This window comes from Chiloscyllium plagiosum, chromosome 39, assembly GCF_004010195.1.
Source record: "Chiloscyllium plagiosum isolate BGI_BamShark_2017 chromosome 39, ASM401019v2, whole genome shotgun sequence".
Classification (NCBI taxonomy): Eukaryota; Metazoa; Chordata; class Chondrichthyes; order Orectolobiformes; family Hemiscylliidae; genus Chiloscyllium; species Chiloscyllium plagiosum.
Genome location: NC_057748.1, coordinates 23,137,544 through 23,157,868, shown reverse-complemented (window position 1 = coordinate 23,157,868; position 20,325 = coordinate 23,137,544). Strand labels below are relative to the sequence as shown.

Sequence of the window (20,325 nt, the reverse complement as noted above, 5' to 3'; positions counted from 1 at the left end):
ATGGACTTGTGGTCAAAGATGATTTTCTTTGCAAATTTCTCCATGAAGGGCTGTTGATATGGAATGGTCCAACTACTTGAAGCATTCTGCAAAGCCGAACCCAGGCCCATCCTTCGCAACACCAGGAACAGGTAGAACCTCAGAACATAGTGACACTCGGTACATGCGTACTGAGGGTCAATGCACAGCTTGATGTAGCCACACACAAAGGTGGCCTTTAGGACGGAGGTAGTGTTGAGTATGTTCCTCCCCACTTTATCTGGAGTTTTGTACATGGTGTCCCTATGGACACTGTCCATCTTAGACCTCCAAATGAAGTGGAAGATGGCTGGGGTGACTGCAGCAGCACACATTCTGGGAATTGACCAGACCTGTGCCATGCACAACAACACTGAGAGTACCTCAAACCTGATGGAGAGGTGTTCCCAATAGCCCAGATTCTGCCTCACCTTGGTGATATGCTCCTCCCAAGATTTTTTCACATGCCCTGGCCCCTCTGAACCATGCTCTCTGCACCTTCAGATAACCTGTCCTGACAGTGAAGGGGATAAAGGATCGGTCGGCATAAATCCAAAGTTCATAACCTCATTCATGCCTTGATTCACCTTGGCTCCCAAGGCCAATTTGATATGGTCATACATGCTCATGAGTCTGTGCACTGAAGATCTGAAGAGAAAATGGTGATATCGTCCATGTACAGGGAGGGCTGGAATAGTCACCCCTCTCAGATTCACATCCTTCCTGACAGACTCAGCAAAAAGGCTCAGGAGGTCATGTTGTGCCTGTACAGGACATTGGTTAGGCCACTGCTGGAATATTGCATGCAATTCTGGTCTCCTTCTTATCGGAAAGATGTTGTGAAACTTGAAGGGGTTCAGAAAAGATTGACCAGGGTTGCCAGGCTGGAAGATTTGTGCTATAGGGAGAGGTTGAATAGGCTGGGGCTGTTTTTCCTGGAGCGTCAGAGGCTGAGGGGTGACCTTATGGAGATTTATAAAATCATGAGGGGCATGGATACGATATGTAGACAAAGTCTTTTCCCTGGGGGGGGGAGTTCAGAACTAGAGGGCATAGGTTTAGGGTGAGAGGGGAAAGATATAAAAGAGACCTAAGGGGCAACGTTTTCAGCCAGAGGGTGATACGCGTATGGAATGAGCTGCTAGAGGAAGTGGTGGATGCTGGTACAATTGCAACATTTAAAAGGCATCTGGATGGGTATATGAATAGGAAGGGTTTGGAGGGATATGGACCAGATGCTGGCAGATGGGATTAGATTGGGTTGGGATATTTGGTCGGCATGGACGAGTTGGACCAAAGGTCTGTTTCTGTGCTGTACATCTCTATGACAGCATATAAATAAGACAGGAGAGAGTGGGCAGCCCTGCCTGACTCCAGACCTGATCGGGAAGCCTTCCGATTTCCACCTGTTGATTGAGACTTTGCGATTGATGTTGGTGTAGAGTGGATTTCCTCCCCAAAGCTCATTTTGGAGAAGGTGAGCGATCTCCTGTCAATGGCCTTTTCCTGGTCCAGGCTGATGTGACAGGTATCCACCTCACTATCCTGCACATAGGCAATTGTATCCCTGAGGAGCACAAGGTTCTCAGAGAACTTCCTGCCCATTAGAGTACAGGCAGCATAGTAGCCTTGACCACATAGTTGGCTGTGGTTTTGTTTTTTTCTAGGTACATGAGGGCCTCGGTCAGCTCATCCAGAGATAACAGCTAGTCCAGGCTCTACCATGTGCTGTCGTCTAGGATCTCCATGGTAAAGGCCTGGAGCGAGTGGGAGGCCAAACTGTCTGTGGGTAACATGTTATACAGGTGGCATAAAAGGGTTTGCTGTTCCAAGATGATGTTACTGAACCATCTTCTTCCCTCAGGCCACTGAGCACAGAGCTCTCTTGTGCACCTTCTGGAAGAAGAAACGGATGCACATCCCATCCTGCTCCACAATGCAGACCCTGGACTAGAAGATTATCTTTGAGGCCTCTGAGGAAGAGTGCAAGGATTGCTGACTCTTCACCTTCTGGAGATCCTCCTTGACATCGACTCTCATCGTCCGCAGCAGGATTAAGTTCTGCATGTTTTTCTGGAATTTGGAGAGTTATCCCTGTCTCTCTCTCTCACCTTTTAAACACATCGAGGATAAAGATCCTCTTGATTCCCACAGTGTGGACACTGTCCATCTTAGACCTCCAAATGAAGTGGAAGATGGCTGGGGTGACTGCAGCAGCACACATTCTGGGAATTGACCAGACCTGTGCCATGCACAACAACACTGAGAGTACCTCAAACCTGATGGAGAGGTGTTCCCAATAGCCCAGATTCTGCCTCACCTTGGTGATATGCTCCTCCCAAGATTTTTTCACATGCCCTGGCCCCTCTGAACCATGCTCTCTGCACCTTCAGATAACCTGTCCTGACAGTGAAGGGGATAAAGGATCGGTCGGCATAAATCCAAAGTTCATAACCTCATTCATGCCTTGATTCACCTTGGCTCCCAAGGCCAATTTGATATGGTCATACATGCTCATGAGTCTGTGCACTGAAGATCTGAAGAGAAAATGGTGATATCGTCCATGTACAGGGAGGGCTGGAATAGTCACCCCTCTCAGATGGTGTGGGAATCTGAGGCCAAAGGGGAAGGGCTTAATGAATACTTTTCGTCAGTATTCACATTGCGAAAGGGCAATGTTAGTGAGAACACGTAGCTACAGGCTACTAGATTCGATGGGATTGTGGTTGACAAAGTGGAGGTTTTAGCAATTTTGGAAGATCTGAAAATAGATAAGTCCCCTGGGCCAGATGGGATTTATCCTTGGATTCTATGGAAAGCCAGGGAGGAGATTGCGGAGGGTTTGGCTTTGATTTTTATATTATCATTGTCAACAGGAGTAGCGCCAGAGGACTGGAGGATAGCAAATGTTATTCCCTTGTTTAAAAAGGGGAGTCGGGACAACCCTAACAATTGTAGGCCAGTGAGCCTTACTTTGGTTGGGATAAGGTGTTGGAAAAAGTTATAGGAGAGAGGATTTATAATAATCTGGAAAGGAATAATTTGATTAGGGATAGTCAACACAGTTTTGTGAAGGATAGGTCATGCCTAACTAACCTTATTGAGTTCTTCAAGAAGGTGACAAACAGGTGGAAGAAGATAAAGTGGTTGATGTGGTGTATATAATCTTCAGTAAGGTATTTGGTAAGGTTCCACACGGTAGGCTATTGTTCAAAATATGGAATTTCAGGATAGAAGGTGATTTAGCAGTTTGGATCAGAAATTGGCTAACTGAAAGAAGACAGAGGGTAGTGGTTGATGGCAAGAGTTCATCCTGGAGCTCAGTTACCAGTGGTGTGCAGCCAGGATCTGGTTTGGGGCCACTGCTCTTTGTCATTTTAATAAATGATCTGGATGTGGGCGTAGAATTTTAAGTTAGTAAATTTGCGGATGACACTAAGGTAGGCAGAGTTGTATATAGTGCCAAAGGATGTTGTGAGTTACAGAGGGAGATGCAGAGCTGGGCTAAGAAGTGGAAAATTGAGTTTAATGTGGAAAAGTGTGAGGTAGTTCACTTCAGAAGAAGTAACAGGAATGCAGAGGACTGGCCTAATGGTGAAATTCTTGGCAGTGTAGATGAACAGAGAGATATCGGTGTCCAGGTACATAAATCCCTGAAAGTTGCCAGCCAGGTTGATAGGGTTGCTAAGAAGGCATATGCTGTGTTGGAGTTTATTGGTAGGGGGAGTGAGTTTCGGAGCCATATGGTCATGCTTCAGCTGTACAAGACACTGGTAAGGCTGCACCTGGAGTATTGTGTACAGTTCTGGTCACCACATTATAGGAAGGATGTGGAAACTTTGGAAATGTTTCAGAGGAGATTTACTAGGATATTGCCTGGTATGGAAAGAAGGTCTTACGAGGAAAGGCTGAGGGAACTGAGGCTGTTTTTGTTGGAGAGAAGAAGGTTGAGAGGTGACTTAATCGAGACATATACGATAATCAGAGGGTTAGATAGGGTGGACAGTGAGAGCCTTTTTCCTTGGATGGTGAAGGCTAACACAAGGGGACATAGCTTTAAATTGAGAGGTGGTAGATTTAGGACAGATATCAGGGGTAGTTTTTTTACTCAGAGAGGAGAAGGGTATGGAACAGCCTGCCTGCAACAGTAATAAACTCTCTGACGTTAAGGGCATTTAAATGGGCATTGGACATACATATGGATAATAATGGAATAGATTAGATGGGCATCAGATTAATTTCACAGGTCGGTGCAACATCAAGGGCTGAATGACCTGTACTATGCTGTAACATTCTCTGTACTATGTTCTATAATGTTCCTCTTGACTGTTATCCACCTGTCCATTGGAGACTCAAAGAGGGGCTCCTGGTTCTCAAGTACGTGTAATCCCTTTTGAGCTCCTCAATGTTTTCTGGGCTCAACAGTTTCATATTCAGCTTCCACATTCCCTTGCTGGCTCACTGGCCAACCAGTAGGTGACAGTAGGCCAGCAGGAGGCAGTAGACAAAGAAGAACACTGGCCTGATGTTGGTGGATCTGACAAAGAATGAGCAGGACACGAACAAGAAATCTATTCTTGAACGGACAGACTTGTCTGACCACGACCAGATATATCTACGCTGTGCTGTATCTGCAGGGATGTTGGAGATATCATGCCACTTGGCAAGATTAATTTTCCATCAGAAATCTGGACATGGCATCCAGTTTGTTGTATACCCTCTGGATCTACTAACTGTATCAATGATGCAGTTGAAGTTTCTGCCCAGATGACTAGCCTGGTCATTGCAGTGGGAGCTGCTGAAGGACAGCCAACCGTTCACTCTTTACCTCTGAGGCATATACCTTAATCATTTTCAGGGGTGCCTTTTTGTACATAATATCTGCAACCAGGAGGTGCCTGCCCATCGCCACCTTAACCTTGGAGATGGTGAAGTTGCCTCCGTTCAGCAGAAAACCCAGTCTGGAGGAATGGTAATCATTTCCCACACCTCAACCAAATCAAAGGCCTGTGGGCCTACAAGCTCGGCCATTTCCTGTAGCAGCTGAGGTGTGGTATTAATGACTTCTGGGGAGGAAATCCATGATCCTTATCACAAAGGGTCACTCTGAAAAGTTCAGCATACTATTCAATTCTAAATAATATTGCCACAGAGAAACACACATCGACAGCACAAACCTGCTCATAATATATCAAGGAGATAGCCTACACCCTGATATTTACCTTATTTAAAAGCAACTGTAAGGTGCTGTGTTCCAAATGTGAATCAGTTGGTCTACTATTACGCTTTAAGCAAAACACACTTTATTTTGAGTTAAAATAAAAACAAACAAAAAAGAATTGGCCTAACTTTAACTGTAAAATATTTAACGAATAATATATATAATTTAACTGGCAATCATCAACAGTTCCAATAAGCACCATCCCATTTGGCAAAGGCAAATTCAGCAAAAACAGACATTCCTCACTTGCTGCTTCTTCCAGCCCAGGAGAAAGGAACACCAAAAGAAACAGTCTAGCAGCGAGACTGTTGTTGCGTAGAGAGATAGCTGTATCCATCAGCTTCAAACCCTAATTAAACCAAAAAAAACTAAAACCCTAGGTCTCTGTGGGCCTAACTCCACCCATTCATGCTTCTTTTGTCTTGTTTAAAAAAAACCCAGGGAGCTCAAAGCTTTTTACCCATTGCTTCTGTAGCAGAAATGTCATATACCTTTTTGCATAAATATCTCTCAAATACAGTATCATCATAGTACCAACACCACAACACCGGAAGCTCTTCAAGCAGATCTACACTACAATGTTCACAAGGACAAATGGGCAAAAAATGTTGGCCCAGCTAGTGATACTCACATCCCAAGAGTAAACAAAAAAACAGAAGACACATAATGAGAGTAATCGACAAAGGGACTAGAGAGCAGAATTATTTTTATAAAGTGTCCCCTTATAATCTGAAATATAGTTCCAAATGAGAATAGTAGCAGATTCAATTGAACATGGAGAAACATATTGAAATAAAGGGTTACAACCCCGAAGGGTATGCAGCAGCAGAGAGATTTGAATATTATTATGTATGAGATATTAATGGTGGCAGGACACATGGAGAGAGCAGTTAATAAAGCACAGCGCATTCTAGGTTTTATCAATGGGATATGGTAGCCTGTATAAGATACAGGCTACACCTCAGCTAATGTATTGTGTATAGTTCTGAACGCCACTCTTTAGGAAGGATGAGAACACATTGGAGTGAACGTGGAAGAGTTTTATGAGAATAGCACCAGGAATGAGAAGAAATATTCATAGATTCATGCAGCACAGAAAAGGCCCTTCAGCTCATTGAGTGTGCTAATCCCAAACTCCTGCACTTCTCCCATATCTTTGAATGTTATATTTGAAGTGCTCATCCAAATATCTTTTATAGGTTGTAACGTTTCTGACCTCCACTACCTTTCCAGGCAGTGCATTCCAGATTTTCATAACCCTGAGTAAAAAAGCCTTTTCCCAAATACACATTGAATCTCCAGCCCTTACTTTAAAACTATGCCCTCTCATGAGTGACCCTCAACTAAGGGGAACAGCTGCACCATACCTGTCATAATCTGACACAACTCAATCGTTTCTTCCCTCAGCCTTCTCTGCTCTAAAGAAAACAATTTAAGCCTATCTATCCTCTGCTTATAGATCAATTTCTCTATCCCAGACAACATCCTGGTGAACCTCCTTTGTAACCCCTCTAGTGCTATCACACCTTCCTGTAGTGAGGTGACCAGAACTGCTCACGGTAGTCCAGCTGTAGCCTGACCGATGCTCTGTACAACACCAATACTACCTCCTTACTCTTATACTCTATGCCATGACTGATAAAAGCAAGTGTCCCATATACCTTCTTAACTGTCTATTTCACGTGCTCTGCTGACTTCAGGGATCTGTGAATAATTATTCCAAGGTCCCTCTGTTCCTTTAAGCTACGCTTTGTCTTGCCATTTATTAAATATTCCCTCATCTTGTTTCTTCTTCCAAGCACTTATCAGGGTTAAATACCATATGCCACTGGTCTGCCCATCTGACTAATGTCTAACCTACAACCATCTTCTTCACTATTAACCACTCTACCAAGCTTGGCATTGCCTGCAAGTTTGCCTAACATTCCCTCCACATTTTTATCTACAGGGTGACTGACGTATCCTCAAGTCTGATTACCACTGTTTCAGTTGCCTGCTGTTTACCATGGCCCGAACATATTACAAGGAACATTCCAGAAGCCGGGGCTGCTGGGGATGTAAATTTCCCATTTAAATGAATGGGTTCGCTACTAATCGTGGTTTCGGGCATCCTCAGTAGGTCTTGGAACGTATCCTCTGCAGGTATGGGGGAGTACTGTATATCATTTATGGATATAACAAACAATAAGGGTCCTAGTGCTGATCCTGTGATACACTGTTGGACACCAGCTCCAGTCACATGAACAGGCTTCTACCACGATTCTTTGTGTCCTATTACTAAGGCAGCCTCTGATCTATCTTGCCAACTTTCCCTCAATTACATGTGCTTTAACCTTCTCAATCAGTCTCACGTATGGGACCTTGTCAAAAGTATTGCTAAAAGTATTTGTGGGCGGCACGGTGGCACAGTGGTTAGCACTGCTGCCTCACAGCGCCAGAGACCCGGGTTCAATTCCCGACTCAGGCGACTGACTGTGTGGAGTTTGCACATTCTCCCCGTGTCTGCGTGGGTTTCCTCCGGGTGCTCCGGTTTCCTCCCACAGTCCAAAGATGTGCGGGTCAGGTGAATTGGCCATGCTAAATTGCCCATAGTGTTAGGTTAAAGGGGTAAATGTAGGGGTATGGGTGGGTTGCGCTTCAGCGGGTCGGTTTGGACTGGTTGGGCCGAAGGGCCTGTTTCCACACTGTAAGTAATCTAATCTAAAAAGTAATCTAATCTAAAGTCCATATAAACTACATCAACTGAATTTCCCTCATCCACATATTTGATCACATTCCAAAATCTTCGAACAAATTTGTTAGGCATGAGTTCCCTCTGATAAAGCCATGCTGACTATTCCTAATTAATTCATGCCTTTCCAAGTACGTATTAATTTAGTCCTTCAGACTTTTCTTCAATAGTTTCCCTACCACTGACATGAGACTCATCGGTGTGTAATTTCCTGGTTCATCTCTACCACTCCTCTTAAAATGTGGAACCACATTTGCCATCCTCCAGTCCTTTGGCACTTCCCCCATGGCCAGAGAGGAATTCAAAATTTGGGTCAGAGCCCTGCAATTTCCTGTCTTACCTCACACAGCAGCCTAGGATGCAATTTATCTGGGCCACTGGATTTGTCTGTTTTTAAGCCCAACAGCCTACATACCTCCCCATTCCCTCTGTCAAACTGTGCAAGTTCCTCACTTTCCCTTTTCCTGAATTCCATATGTTCATTCTCCTTTTGCAGAGTGAAGACTGAGGAGAAGTATTCATTCAACATCCTTCCAATATCCTGCGCTTCACAACAAGTCATCCCCTTGTCCCTAATGGGCTCTACTCTTTCCTTGGTTAACCACTTCCCTTGTATGTTTTTATAAATAGCTTAAGATTCTCGCTAATCCTGTTTGCAAGTCCTTTATCATGCTCCCTTTTTGCTCTTCTAATTGCTTTCTTCAGGTCCCTCCTGCACTTTCTGTCTTCCTCTAGGGCCACAGCTGAATTGCTCCCTTTGGACTTGATAAAACCCCCTCTCTTCTTCTTTATCCAATCTTGAATTGTCCTAAACATCCAGGGTTCCCTAAACTTATCACTGTTATATTTCCTTCTGAGGGGTACATGTTGAAGCTGTACTCTCCCTATCTCCTTCTTCAATGCCCACAAGGAGCTATTCCCAGTCCACTGTGGCCAGATTCTGCTTTATTCTCACAAAATCCACCTTCCTCCCCAAAACCAAAGCCATCTTTTGCAGGCCATCCTTTTCCTTGTCCAGAACAAACCTAAACCATGTTGTGGTCATTATTGCCTAAATGTTCTACCACTGCCACATCAACTCTTTGTCTGTCTTCTTTCCAAAGAACCAAATCTAACACTGCACTGTTCCTTTGTTGGGCCTTCTATGTACTGATACAAAAATCTCCCCTGGATACATTTCAAGAGATCTGCCCCCTTTAAACCTTTAACACTATGGCTATCCCAATTTGCTTTGGGAAAGTTGAAGTCCCCTAGTATAATTATAACAGGACTGATAAAAGTTTTCAAAATCATGAGGGAGCTGGATAGAATAAATAGGGAGAACTGTTTCCAATCGTGAAAAAATCAACAACAAGACGGAGCAGGTTTAGAGACATAGAGATGGACAGCATGGAAACAGACCCTTCAGTTCAACATGTCCATGCCAACCAGATATCCCAACCCAATCTAGTCCCACCTGCCAGCACCTGGCCCATACCCCTCCAAACCCTTCCTATTCATATACCCATCCAAATGTCTTTTATATGTTACAATTGTACCAGTCTCCACCACTTCCTCTAGCATCTCATTCCACGCATGTACCACCCTCCATGTGAAAAAGTTGCCCCTTAGGTCTCTTTTATATCTTTCCCCTCTCACCCTAAACCTATGCCCTCCACGTCTGGACTCCCCGACCCCAAGGAAAAGACTTTGTCTATTTATCCTATCCATGCTCCTCATGATTTTATCAACATCTATTAGGTCACCCCTCAGCCTCTAATGCTCCAGGAAAAACAGCCCGAGCTTATTCAACCTCTCCCTATAGCTCAAATTCTTCAACCCTGGCAACAACCTTGTAAATCTTTTCTGAACCTTTTCAAGTTTCACAACATCTTTCTGATAGGAAGGAGACCAGAATTGCATGCAATATTCCAACAGTGTTGAAAAATGTGATGTTGAAAAGACACAGCAGGCCAGGCAGCATCCGAGGAGCAGGAGAATCGACGTTTTGGGCATAAGTCCTTCTTCAGGAATGAGGCTGGTGTTCCAGGCAGGCTGAGATAAATGGTAGGAGGGAGGGGCGCTGGGAATACGATAGGTGGAAGAAGGTGAGGGTGATGGTGATAGGTCGGAGAGGAGGTGGGGGCGGAGAGGTCGGGAAGAAGATTGCAGGTCAAGAGGGCGGTGCTGAATCCGGGGGTTGGGACTGAGATAAGGTGGGGGGAGGGGAAATGAGGAAGCTGGAGAAATCTACATTCATCCAGTGTGGTTGGAGGTTCCTAGGCGGAAGGCGCTCTTCCTCCAGGCGTCATGTGGTCAGGGTCTGGCGATGGAGGAGGCCAATTCCAACAGTGGCCTAACCAATGTCTGTACAGCCGCAACATGACCTCCAAGCTCCTGTACTTAATACTCTGACCAAACGCCTTCTTCACTATCCTATCTACCTGCGATTCCACTTTCAAGGAGCTATGAACCTGCACTCCAAGGTCTCTTTGTTCAGCAACACTCCCTAGGACCTAACCATTAGGTGTATAAGTCCTGCTAAGATTTGTTTTCCCAAAATGCAGCACCTCACATTTATCTAAATTAAACTCCACCTGCCACTCCTCAGCCCATTGGCCCATCTGATCAAGATCCCGCTGTAATCTGAGGTAACCTTTTTCGCAGTCCACAACACCTCCAATTTTGGTGAAATCTGCAAACTTACTAACCATACCTCTTATGCTCACATCCAAATCATATAAATGATGAAAACTAGTGGACCCAGCACCGATCCTTGTGGCACTCCACTAGTCACAGGCCTCCAGTCTGAAAAACAACCCTCCACTACCACCCTCTGTCTTCTACCTTTGAGCCATTTCTGTATCCAACTGGCTGGTTCTCCCTGTATTCCATGTGATCTAACCTTGCTCACCAGTCTCCCATGGGGAACCTAGTCGAACGCCTTACTGAAGACCATATAGATCACATCTACTGCTCTGCCCTCATCAATCTTCTTTGTTACTTCTTCAAAAAACTCAATCAACTTTGTGAGACATGATTTCCCAAGCACAAAGTCATGTTGAGTATCCCTAATTAGTCCTTGCCTTTCCAAATACATCTACAACCTGTCCTTCAACAACTTGCCCACCACCCATGTCAGACTCACTGGTGTATAGTTCCCTGGCTTGTCTTACCACCCTTCTTAAACAGTGGCACCACGTTAGCCAACCTCAGTCTTCCGGCACCTCCCTGTGACTATCGATGATACAAATATCTCAGTAAGAGGTCCAGCAACCACTTCCCTAGCTTCCCACAGAGTTCTAGAGTACACCTGATCAGGTCCTGGGGATTTATCAAAAAACCGTGCAATGTAAGGAAAGGCTATTCAAAGAGCATTTGGTATGGTATTTGAATGCACTGCCTGCAAATATGATTGAGGCAGATTCAATCAAGATCCATGATGGCACTAGTCACCTATTTAAATAGAAAGAATGTGCAGGATTAGAAGGAAAAGGCAGGAGAATGGTATTAAGTCATCATGGTCTTTCAGAAAGACAGTGCAGATATGAAGGTTGAGTGCCTTGCTTTTGCACCATAGAATTTCTGTGATTCTGTGACTTTCATAAGGGAATTGGACAAATACTTGAAGGGGATAGTTGTAAATAGCATCAGGGTAAAGCTGCAGGAAGTTTTTAATGAACTGCAACACCAAGGTATTCATAGGAATGAGAATAGTATGGTTGTGCACACCTCAGGTTTACCATGCTCCTCTCCAACCTTGACAATTTAATTTTCCAAACCCCTGGATAAATTGAAAAAGAATTCAGGATTTGCAGCAATCTGTGGCAGGCAAAAGATCATTATTTGAAAAAGAACCATGTACAGGAGAATGGTAAAGGCAAAATGCTAGTGGGTGGCACGGTGGCACAGTGGCACTGCTGCTGCCTCACAGCGCCAGAGACCCGGGTTCAATTTCCGCCTCAGGCGACTGACTGTGTGGAGTTTGCACGTTCTCCCCGTGTCTGCTTGGGTTTCCTCCGGGTGCTCCGGTTTCCTCCCACAGTCCAAAGATGTGCAGGTCAGGTGAATTGGCCATGCTAAATTGCCCGTAGTGTTAGGTAAGGGGTAAATGTATGGGTGGGTTGCGGGTCGGTGTGGACTTCTTGGGCTGAAGGGCCCGTTTCCACACTGTAATGTAATCTAATCTAATCATGCTCACTCAGAGAACTGGCACAAAGGTGAGGGGCTGAATGGTCTCTTTCAGCATTATAACAATTCTGCGAAAAAGCTACCACCCAGGGTACTGGGAGGAATGGACAATATACCACCCATACCAATGCCACTCTGATCCCAAGGAGGTATTTGTTTAAAAGATAAACTTGAGTGAGGCAAATTAAATGTTTGAAGTGACAATTTTACCAGCTGGAGTTCACACATGATAAATATATTCAAATGATTTAGCTGCTTGAGGCAAGAACAGATTTAAAACAGGTTTTAAATCTGAAATTAACTAAGTTATTTTAATCCCCTGAGCTCAGAACTCCCTTCTGAGCAGAGTACAAATCTTGGGACTTCACATTGTTTTTTGTGAATTAATGAGTCCTCACACATTCTGTTCCACAAACGTGCAGGGCCGATGAAGCAACATTTGCAGTCTCGAGGGAGATTATCTTCTGTATAAAGATGTTGGAGAATAGATTATTGTAGTGTCCAGAGCTTGCTGCAGAATCATTTGTTCTTATACAGCATGTATCAATATTTTATAATTCTCCAGATTGAGTTCATTTACTACACAGTTATTGCTGTGCTCGGTACTCTCGGTAAGCTGTTATTATTATTATTAAACAGTTGTTTTCTATGTGTAAAAACTGAAAAAAACTGCAGATGCTGTAAATCAGAAACAAATGAGGAAGGGTCACTCGACTCAAAATGTAACTCTGATGTCTCTCCAGAAATGCTGCCAGAGCTGCTGAGCTTTTTCAACAAGTTATGCTTTTGTTATCTATGTGTGATCCTGTTAACTAATTGTCTCATTTACTCCTCGTAACTTCATTTGATCCTTCACTGTAACTGATATAGTCTTTGGTTCCTAATGGTTATGTTCACCAGATGGCAAATTTTCATTTATTTTTCTTGATCAGCAAACAAACTTTGATTCAGATTGCATATGTTTTGAAACGCTACCTTTAACATAATGAAGGTTTAGCTTGGATTTCATTTAGTGGGAATGGAAACCATTGGCAGATAAACAAGGTTGATATCATCAAGATCTGATCTTTGTGAGAAATTGACAAACAAAATCTAGAACCAGAGTCACTATTTCAAAATTGGAGGTCACCCATTTAAGCTGGAGATTAGAATTTTTTTGTTTCTCTCACAGAAGATTTTGAGTCTTTGGAACTCTTTCCTCAAAAGGTAGTGGAGGCAGACTTTCTGAATATGTTTTAGGCAGAGATAAACAGATGTTTGATAATCTAGGAGCTGAAAGTTTATCAGTGGAATATTCAGATAAACCATGACATTATTGAATAGCAGAACAGGATCAAATGAGCCAAGTGACCTACTCCTGCTGCTTATTCATATATAGTTCAGTAATAAGCAGTTGAAATTAGTACTGAAAATGATGTGCAGTCTCCACATGTACATGTTTCACTATAGCAGGATTATTGTTAGTAAGGCAACCTTAAAAACCAAACATATTTCTCTTTCTTTGTGCTGTCAACAGGTAATTCAGGATTTTGACACAGAGAAAGTGAAGAAACAATGATTTAGTTCAACTTCAGGATGGTGCATGATTTGGTGTCATTCTGTTCATTTTTGCTCTAGGTAGTGGAGGCTTTTGATTTGGAAGGTATTAGTTGAAAGAGCCTTGATGATATGCTGCAATGCATCTTGTAGACATCACACACTTCTGTCACAGTGGGTCAGTGGTGGAGGAAACAAATGTTGAAGGTGTAAGATGCAGTGTCAGTCAAGGGACAACTTTGTCCTTAATAGTGTTGAGGGACAAGTTTGTTTGACTGGATGCACCAATTTGACCAAATCTCAGATAAGACAAGTAACTTAAAAACTGACTGGAAGGCATCTATTGATATGTTAACAGAAGAAGGTTCCTTACATTAAGAAATGAGGACATTATGATGGAAAACAAATAAATGGCAGGATAATCCAACACATACTTTGGTTGTGTTTTCACAAAAGAGGACACAAATATTTTCCCTGAGATGTTAAGGAACCAAGGGTCTAGTAAGACAGAGGAATTAAAGAAAATCATATTAGTAAAAAAAAGTGCATTAAATATTAATAGGGTTAACTGCTGACAAATCACCTGATGATTTGACTCCCAGAATGCTAAAGGAAGTGGCCTTGGAAATATCAGATGCCTTGGTGGCCATATTCTAAAATTCTGTTGACTCAGAAGTAGTTCCTTCAGATTTGAGGATTGAAAATGTAATGCCACTATTTTAAAAAAAGACAGAAAAGTTAAAACAGAGAATTACAGACCAGTTAAAGTAAGATCAATAGTAGGGCAAGTGCTAACATCTGTAATAAAAGCTGTGATAACAGAACACTTGGAAAGCAGTAACAGGATTAGACAAAGTCAGTGTGAGCTTATGAAAGGGAAATCATGGTTAACTAATCCAATGGAATTTCTTGAAGATGCTGCTAGTAAAATTGATAGATTGGTTCTTCCCTATTTGGATTTCACAATGGTTTCAGATAAGGTCTTACATTAAAGTTTTGAGGGCAAAATTAAAGCACAATGTATTGGCGATAATAGTCTGACATGAATTCAGAATTGGTTGACAGATCAGAAACAGAGTTGACAGGTGACAACCAGTGGTGTGCAACAGGGACAATGCTTTGGTCCCAGCTATCTATGCCAGATGTAAATGAGGGAGCAAACTACAATACTGACAAGTTTGCTGACAACACAAAACTAGATGGGATTGTGAATTATGAGGAGGAAATAAGTTGGCTTCAGGACAATCTAGACCAATTAAGTGTATGAGCAAACATATGGTAAATGCAATATAATGTGGTTAAATGTGAAGCTATACACTTTGATACAAAAAAGGAAAGCAAAGTATTATTTAAATAATAATAAATCAGGAAATATGGATATACAAAGGGTATCTTTGCACACTGGTCAATAGAAGTAAATAGGTAGGCATAGCAACAAATTAGGAAGGCAAATAATATACTGGCCTTCATTGCAAGAGGATTTTGCATCAGAACTAGGGCTGTCTTACTCCTTGTAGACAGGGCCTTTGTGAAATCACACTTGGAGCGTATTGTCCAGTTTTCATCCCCCTATCTGTCAAAGGTGAAACTGACCACAGATGGATTGCAGTATAGGTTCACTAAACTGACACTGAGGATGGCAGGACTGTCGTATGAGGATCGATTAGTTTAATTCACTAGAGTTTAGAAGAAAGAGAGGATCTGATTGAAATGCATAAACTTCTAACAAGACTAGACAGATTAAATGAAGGGAAAATTTTGCCCCAGGTATCACAATCTCAGGATAAAATGAGTAAGCCTTTTAGGACAAATAAGGAAACATTTCTTCACTCAGAGGGTGATCAACCTGTTCAATTCACTACTAGAGAAGGTTGTAGAATCTAGGTCACTGTGTATATTCAAGAAAGGGATTGATATATTTTTCGATATTAAAGGTATCCCAGCATGTGGGGAGCAAACAGGAATATGACACTGAGGTAGAGGTTCAGCCATGATCATACTGAATATCAGAGCTGGTTCAAAAGACTGAATGAATTACTCCTGCTCCTACTTTCCATGTTTCTAGGTTAAGAAGTATGTAACTGATGTTCTTGTTTCCATTTCAAATAATTGAATTGTTTATATTTTTGTTTTTGCAGCTAACTCACTAGCGATTGTGGTCCTGTGCCGAGGAAAGTGCAATCTCTCTAAATGCATCACTTGTTACTTGGTAGGAATGGCAGCAGCTGATCTCCTGGTTGTTACATCAGATGTAATATTGTTTAGGATTTGTTACTATTATCCTGGTTCTTTCCTAGATTCAACTCCTGTGTGTTGCCTCAATGAATTTCTGCGTTATGGATCGACAACAGTTTCTGTATGGTTAACTGTTGCATTCACTTTTGACCGGTTTGTAATTATTTGCTGGCAACATCTGAAAACCAAATATTGCACTGCAAGAACATCAGCTGTGGTTATTGGCACAGTGACTGTGCTAGGCTACTTAGAGTGTGTTCCCTGGTACTTTAGATATGAACCTCGTTTTGTCATTAACAACATCCCTTGGCGATGCAGCACTGCTCTGAACCTGTACATTTCCCCCTTGTGGACCATGTTTGAGCTTTTTCATCGTATTTTAGTTCCTTGTGTTCCCTTTGTTCTCATTTTGCTGCTCAATTCTTTCACGATCAGACACATTTTACTAGCCAGTAAGATCCGCAAGAGTCTCCGAGGCAGCAGTAATGGAGAGGATCATAAGGATCCAGAGATAGAGAGCCGAAGGAAATCAATAATTCTGCTGTTCAGCATATCAGGCAGTTTTATACTTCTGTGGCTGACAGACGTGGTATTTTATATGTACCAGAGGATTAGCAACATGAAATATTTCACTGCAAATGACCCAGCCTATATTGTGTCATCGTCAGGGGCAATGCTTCAGCTCCTCAGCTCCTGCACCAATACCTGCATTTATGCAGTGACTCAGACCAAGTTCAGAGAGGAGCTGAAGAATGTAATGGTATACCCATTTCATCTAATTGTTAAGTTACTTGGAAACAATTGAAACTGTACCAGAATCAGAGATTAATTCTAGATCCCTTCTGACAAATACGCTACAAGCAGCTACTGGGAAATATGGCTTAGACTTAGAAAGCTCTCATATATAGAGACCTGTGAGGTAGCTGACATAAATACTCCCATCAGTTTCTGTAACTTTCATTTCCTGTTGCTGGCCTGAAATCAGAGGCTTGACTTTTCTTTATTTGTTCATTGGAAGTGGCACCAATGGCTAAGGCCAGGATATATTTCCTGTCCCTAATTGCCTGACGATAGCTAAGAGTCATCTACATTGATGTAAGTCAAGAGTCAGATGTAGATCAGACCAGGTAAGGACAGCAGATTTCTTTCCTTAAAGGACACTAATAAACTGGTTGTGTCTTTATGACAATTGGCAGTGATTACATGATCAAAATTGCTTTTATTCCTGATTTTTATTGAATTCAGATGTTGTGATCTGACATGATGGGATCCAAACCCCATGTCCTGTGGTTTTTGATTTCTAGTCCAGTGACATTACAATTTTGCCAGTTTTGGGCTGTACTCAATACTCTGAACAGAGTTAGTGCCGTTAAGTAGAGAGGTCAAGTGCATGGCCTAGAAAACTGATCACTGCAGGTGGTAAGAACCATGAATTCTGAACACTGAACATATTGGAGAAACCAGTAACTACATGGAAAGCCAGAAAAAATAAAAGGTGGAATTTCAGTTTAAATTTATGTCCCGAGCAAAACTCAAGTCAGTCAGAATTGGGGAAGGTCTCCACTTGTTGGAGTCACACTGAGCAGAATGGAAAATGGATGTGGTTTTAGAAGTCAGTCATCTCAGCTCCAGCACATACTTGCTGGCTTTCCTCAGAGCCAACCATCTTTAGCTGCTTCATTAATGACCTTCCCTTCATTATATGGTCAGAAATGGATACATTAACTGATTATCACCACTTCTAATCCTCAGATACTGAAGCAGTCTGTGACCAAATACAGCAAACCTCAAAAGCACCCAGGTATGGGCTGACAAATGACGAGTAACATTTGTACCATACAAGTGCCAGGTGAAGACAATCTCCAACAAGAGAGACTGATTAGCAAGGTTAGATCTCATGGAATACTGGGAGAACTAGCCATTTGGATACAGAACTGGCTCAAAGATAGAAGACAGTGGGTGGTGGTGGAGGGTTGTTTTTCAGACTGGAGGCCTGTGACCAGTGGAGTGCCACAAGGATCAGTGCTGGGTCCTCTAATTTTTGTCATAATGATTTGGATGCGAGCATACGAGGTACAGTTAGTAAGTTTGCAGATGACAGCAAAATCGGAGGTGTAGTGGACAGCGAAGAAGGATACTTCAGATTACAACAGAATCTGGACCAGCCGGGTCAATAGGCTGAGAAGTGGCAGATGGAATTTAATTCAGATAAATGTGAGGTGCTGCATTTTGGGCAAGCAAATCTTAGCAGGACTTATACACTTAATGGTAAGGTCCTAGGGAGTGTTGCTGAACAGAGACCTTGGAGTGCAGTTTCATAGCTCCTTGAAAGTTGAGTCGCAGGTAGATAGGATAGTGAAGAAGGCATTTGGTATGCTTTCCTTTATTGGTCAGATTATTGAGTACAGGAGTTGGGAGGTCATATTGCGGCTGTACAATAGGATAAATAGACAAAGTATTTTCCCTGGGGTCAGGGAGTCCAGAACTAGAGGACATAGGTTTAGGGTGAGAGGGGAAAGATATAAAAGAGACCTAAGGGGCAACTTTTTCACGCAGAGGGTGGTACGTGTATGGAATGAGCTGCCAGAGGATGTGGTGGAGGCTGGTACAATTGCAACATTTAAGAGGCATTTGGATGGGTATATGAATAGGAAAGCAAATCTTAGCAGGACTTATACACTTAATGGTAAGGTCCTAGGGAGTGTTGCTGAACAGAGACCTTGGAGTGCTGTTTCATAGCTCCTTGAAAGTGGGGTCACAGGTAGATAATGCACCTGTCACATCAACCCTTTCAACCACTTGCATGTGTTATACATGGACTTCAGTCAGGCCTTTGACAAGGTCACACATGGAAGGCTGTTCCAAAAGGTAAGAGCCCATCAGATCCAAGGCAAGTTGGCAAACTGGATCCAAAATTAGCTTGCAAATAGGAGGCAGAAGATGGAGGGATGTTTTTATGATTGGAAGTCTGTGACCAGCAGTGTACCGTAGGGATCAATGCTAAGACTTGGATGTGAATGTAGAAGATACAATTAGTAAATTTGCAGATGACACAAAGTTTGGTGTGTTGTCTCAGGATACATACTGATATTGATCAACTGATAAATTGATCAGATCAATGGCAGATGGAATTTAATCCTGATAAGGGTGAGGTGATGCAATTTTGGGGGGTCTAAAATAGCATGGATACTATAATTAACAGTAGGTCCCTAAGGAATACTGAGGAACAAAAGCATCCTTGGTGTTCAAATCCATCGATGTGTCAGCACTGAGAGACATGTTGGTGAAGAAGATAGGAGGGACGCAAGTCTTTATTAGCAGGATGCAGAATATAGGAGCAACAAAATCTTGTTCCTTTATAAAATATTGGTTAGGCCACAGCTGGAATACTATGTGCAGTTCTGGTTGCCACACTATTGGAAGGACGTAATTGCACTGGGGTATGTGCAGAGGAGATTCACCAGGAGGTTACCTGGGATGACAACTCTCAGTTATGAGGAGAGACTGGATAGGCTGGATTTGTTTTCCCTTGAGCAGAAGAGGCTGAGGGGGGGATCTGACTGAGATATAGAAATTATGAGAGGCACACATAGGACAGATCATGAGAATATTTTCCCCATGCCAGACATGTTGAAGACCAGACAGCATAAATTTAAGGTACTCACGCAACATTTAAGAAGCATCTGGATGAGCATTTAAAAATGATAACAGGCTATGGGCCAAGTGCAGGTGAATGGGATGACTGTTGTTTGGGGTTTGTTGATTGGCCTAGAAAGGTGGGCTGAGAGGTCTGCTTCTATGCTGTATGACTCTGACTCTGTGACCAATTCTTTCAACCACTTACCACTCTGCCCTGAATACACCTATCATCCAAACTCTTTCACACACTTGCCATCAAACCTCTGAACACAGCTGCCACACTAAATGTTTCACCCACTTGACAGACCATCCCCTTAACATTCCTATACTTGGTTTAGTAGTTTGTAATCCTGACTATCTTGCAACCATGTCTCAATAATAGATAGCATGTCGAAGCTCTCAAACTGATGACTGTGAGATATCCATTGGTTTCTTACGTTTTGTGCATTCACAGAAAAGAATTCTCTTTTGCACCAAACACCCAAAACTGTTCTTCAACTCTATTGTTTTATTTGCATGTTATTTATATTTCTCTGAGATGGTGTAACAGTTTTCCCTTTATCTGCAGAGGTTGAAGTACAATTTCTGACTATTACTCTGCTCTCTTCCATTCTGTTTATTTTCAAACCAAACCTGTACTGTCTTACCTTTCTATCTGATCCCTGATCCCATTCTGGTCTTATGTAGGGTAGGTCATGCCTCACTAACTTGATTGAGTATTTTGAGGAGGGGACAAAGATAATTGATAAATGCAAAGTGGTTGATGTTGTCTACA

The 20,325-nt window shown here is 42.6% G+C and overlaps 1 protein-coding gene across 1 annotated transcript; it reads left to right on the top strand.

The window, feature by feature from the left end:
- Positions 1-12,678: 12,678 nt before the first annotated feature.
- Positions 12,679-16,716, top strand: LOC122542037 (probable G-protein coupled receptor 139). Its single transcript, XM_043679326.1, has 2 exons — positions 12,679-12,751; positions 15,815-16,716. The coding sequence occupies exons 1-2, from the start codon at positions 12,679-12,681 to the stop codon at positions 16,714-16,716; spliced, it is 975 nt and encodes a 324-aa protein (XP_043535261.1).
- Positions 16,717-20,325: the final 3,609 nt, after the last annotated feature.

Excerpts from the sequence above, each read along its gene's own strand:
- LOC122542037 (XM_043679326.1), top strand. The coding sequence starts at position 12,679 with ATGTATCAATATTTTATAATTCTCCAGATTGAGTTCATTTACTACACA. Across the intron at positions 12,752-15,814 it reads TGCTGTGCTCGGTACTCTCG|CTAACTCACTAGCGATTGTG; the intron begins GTAAGCTGTTAT and ends TTGTTTTTGCAG.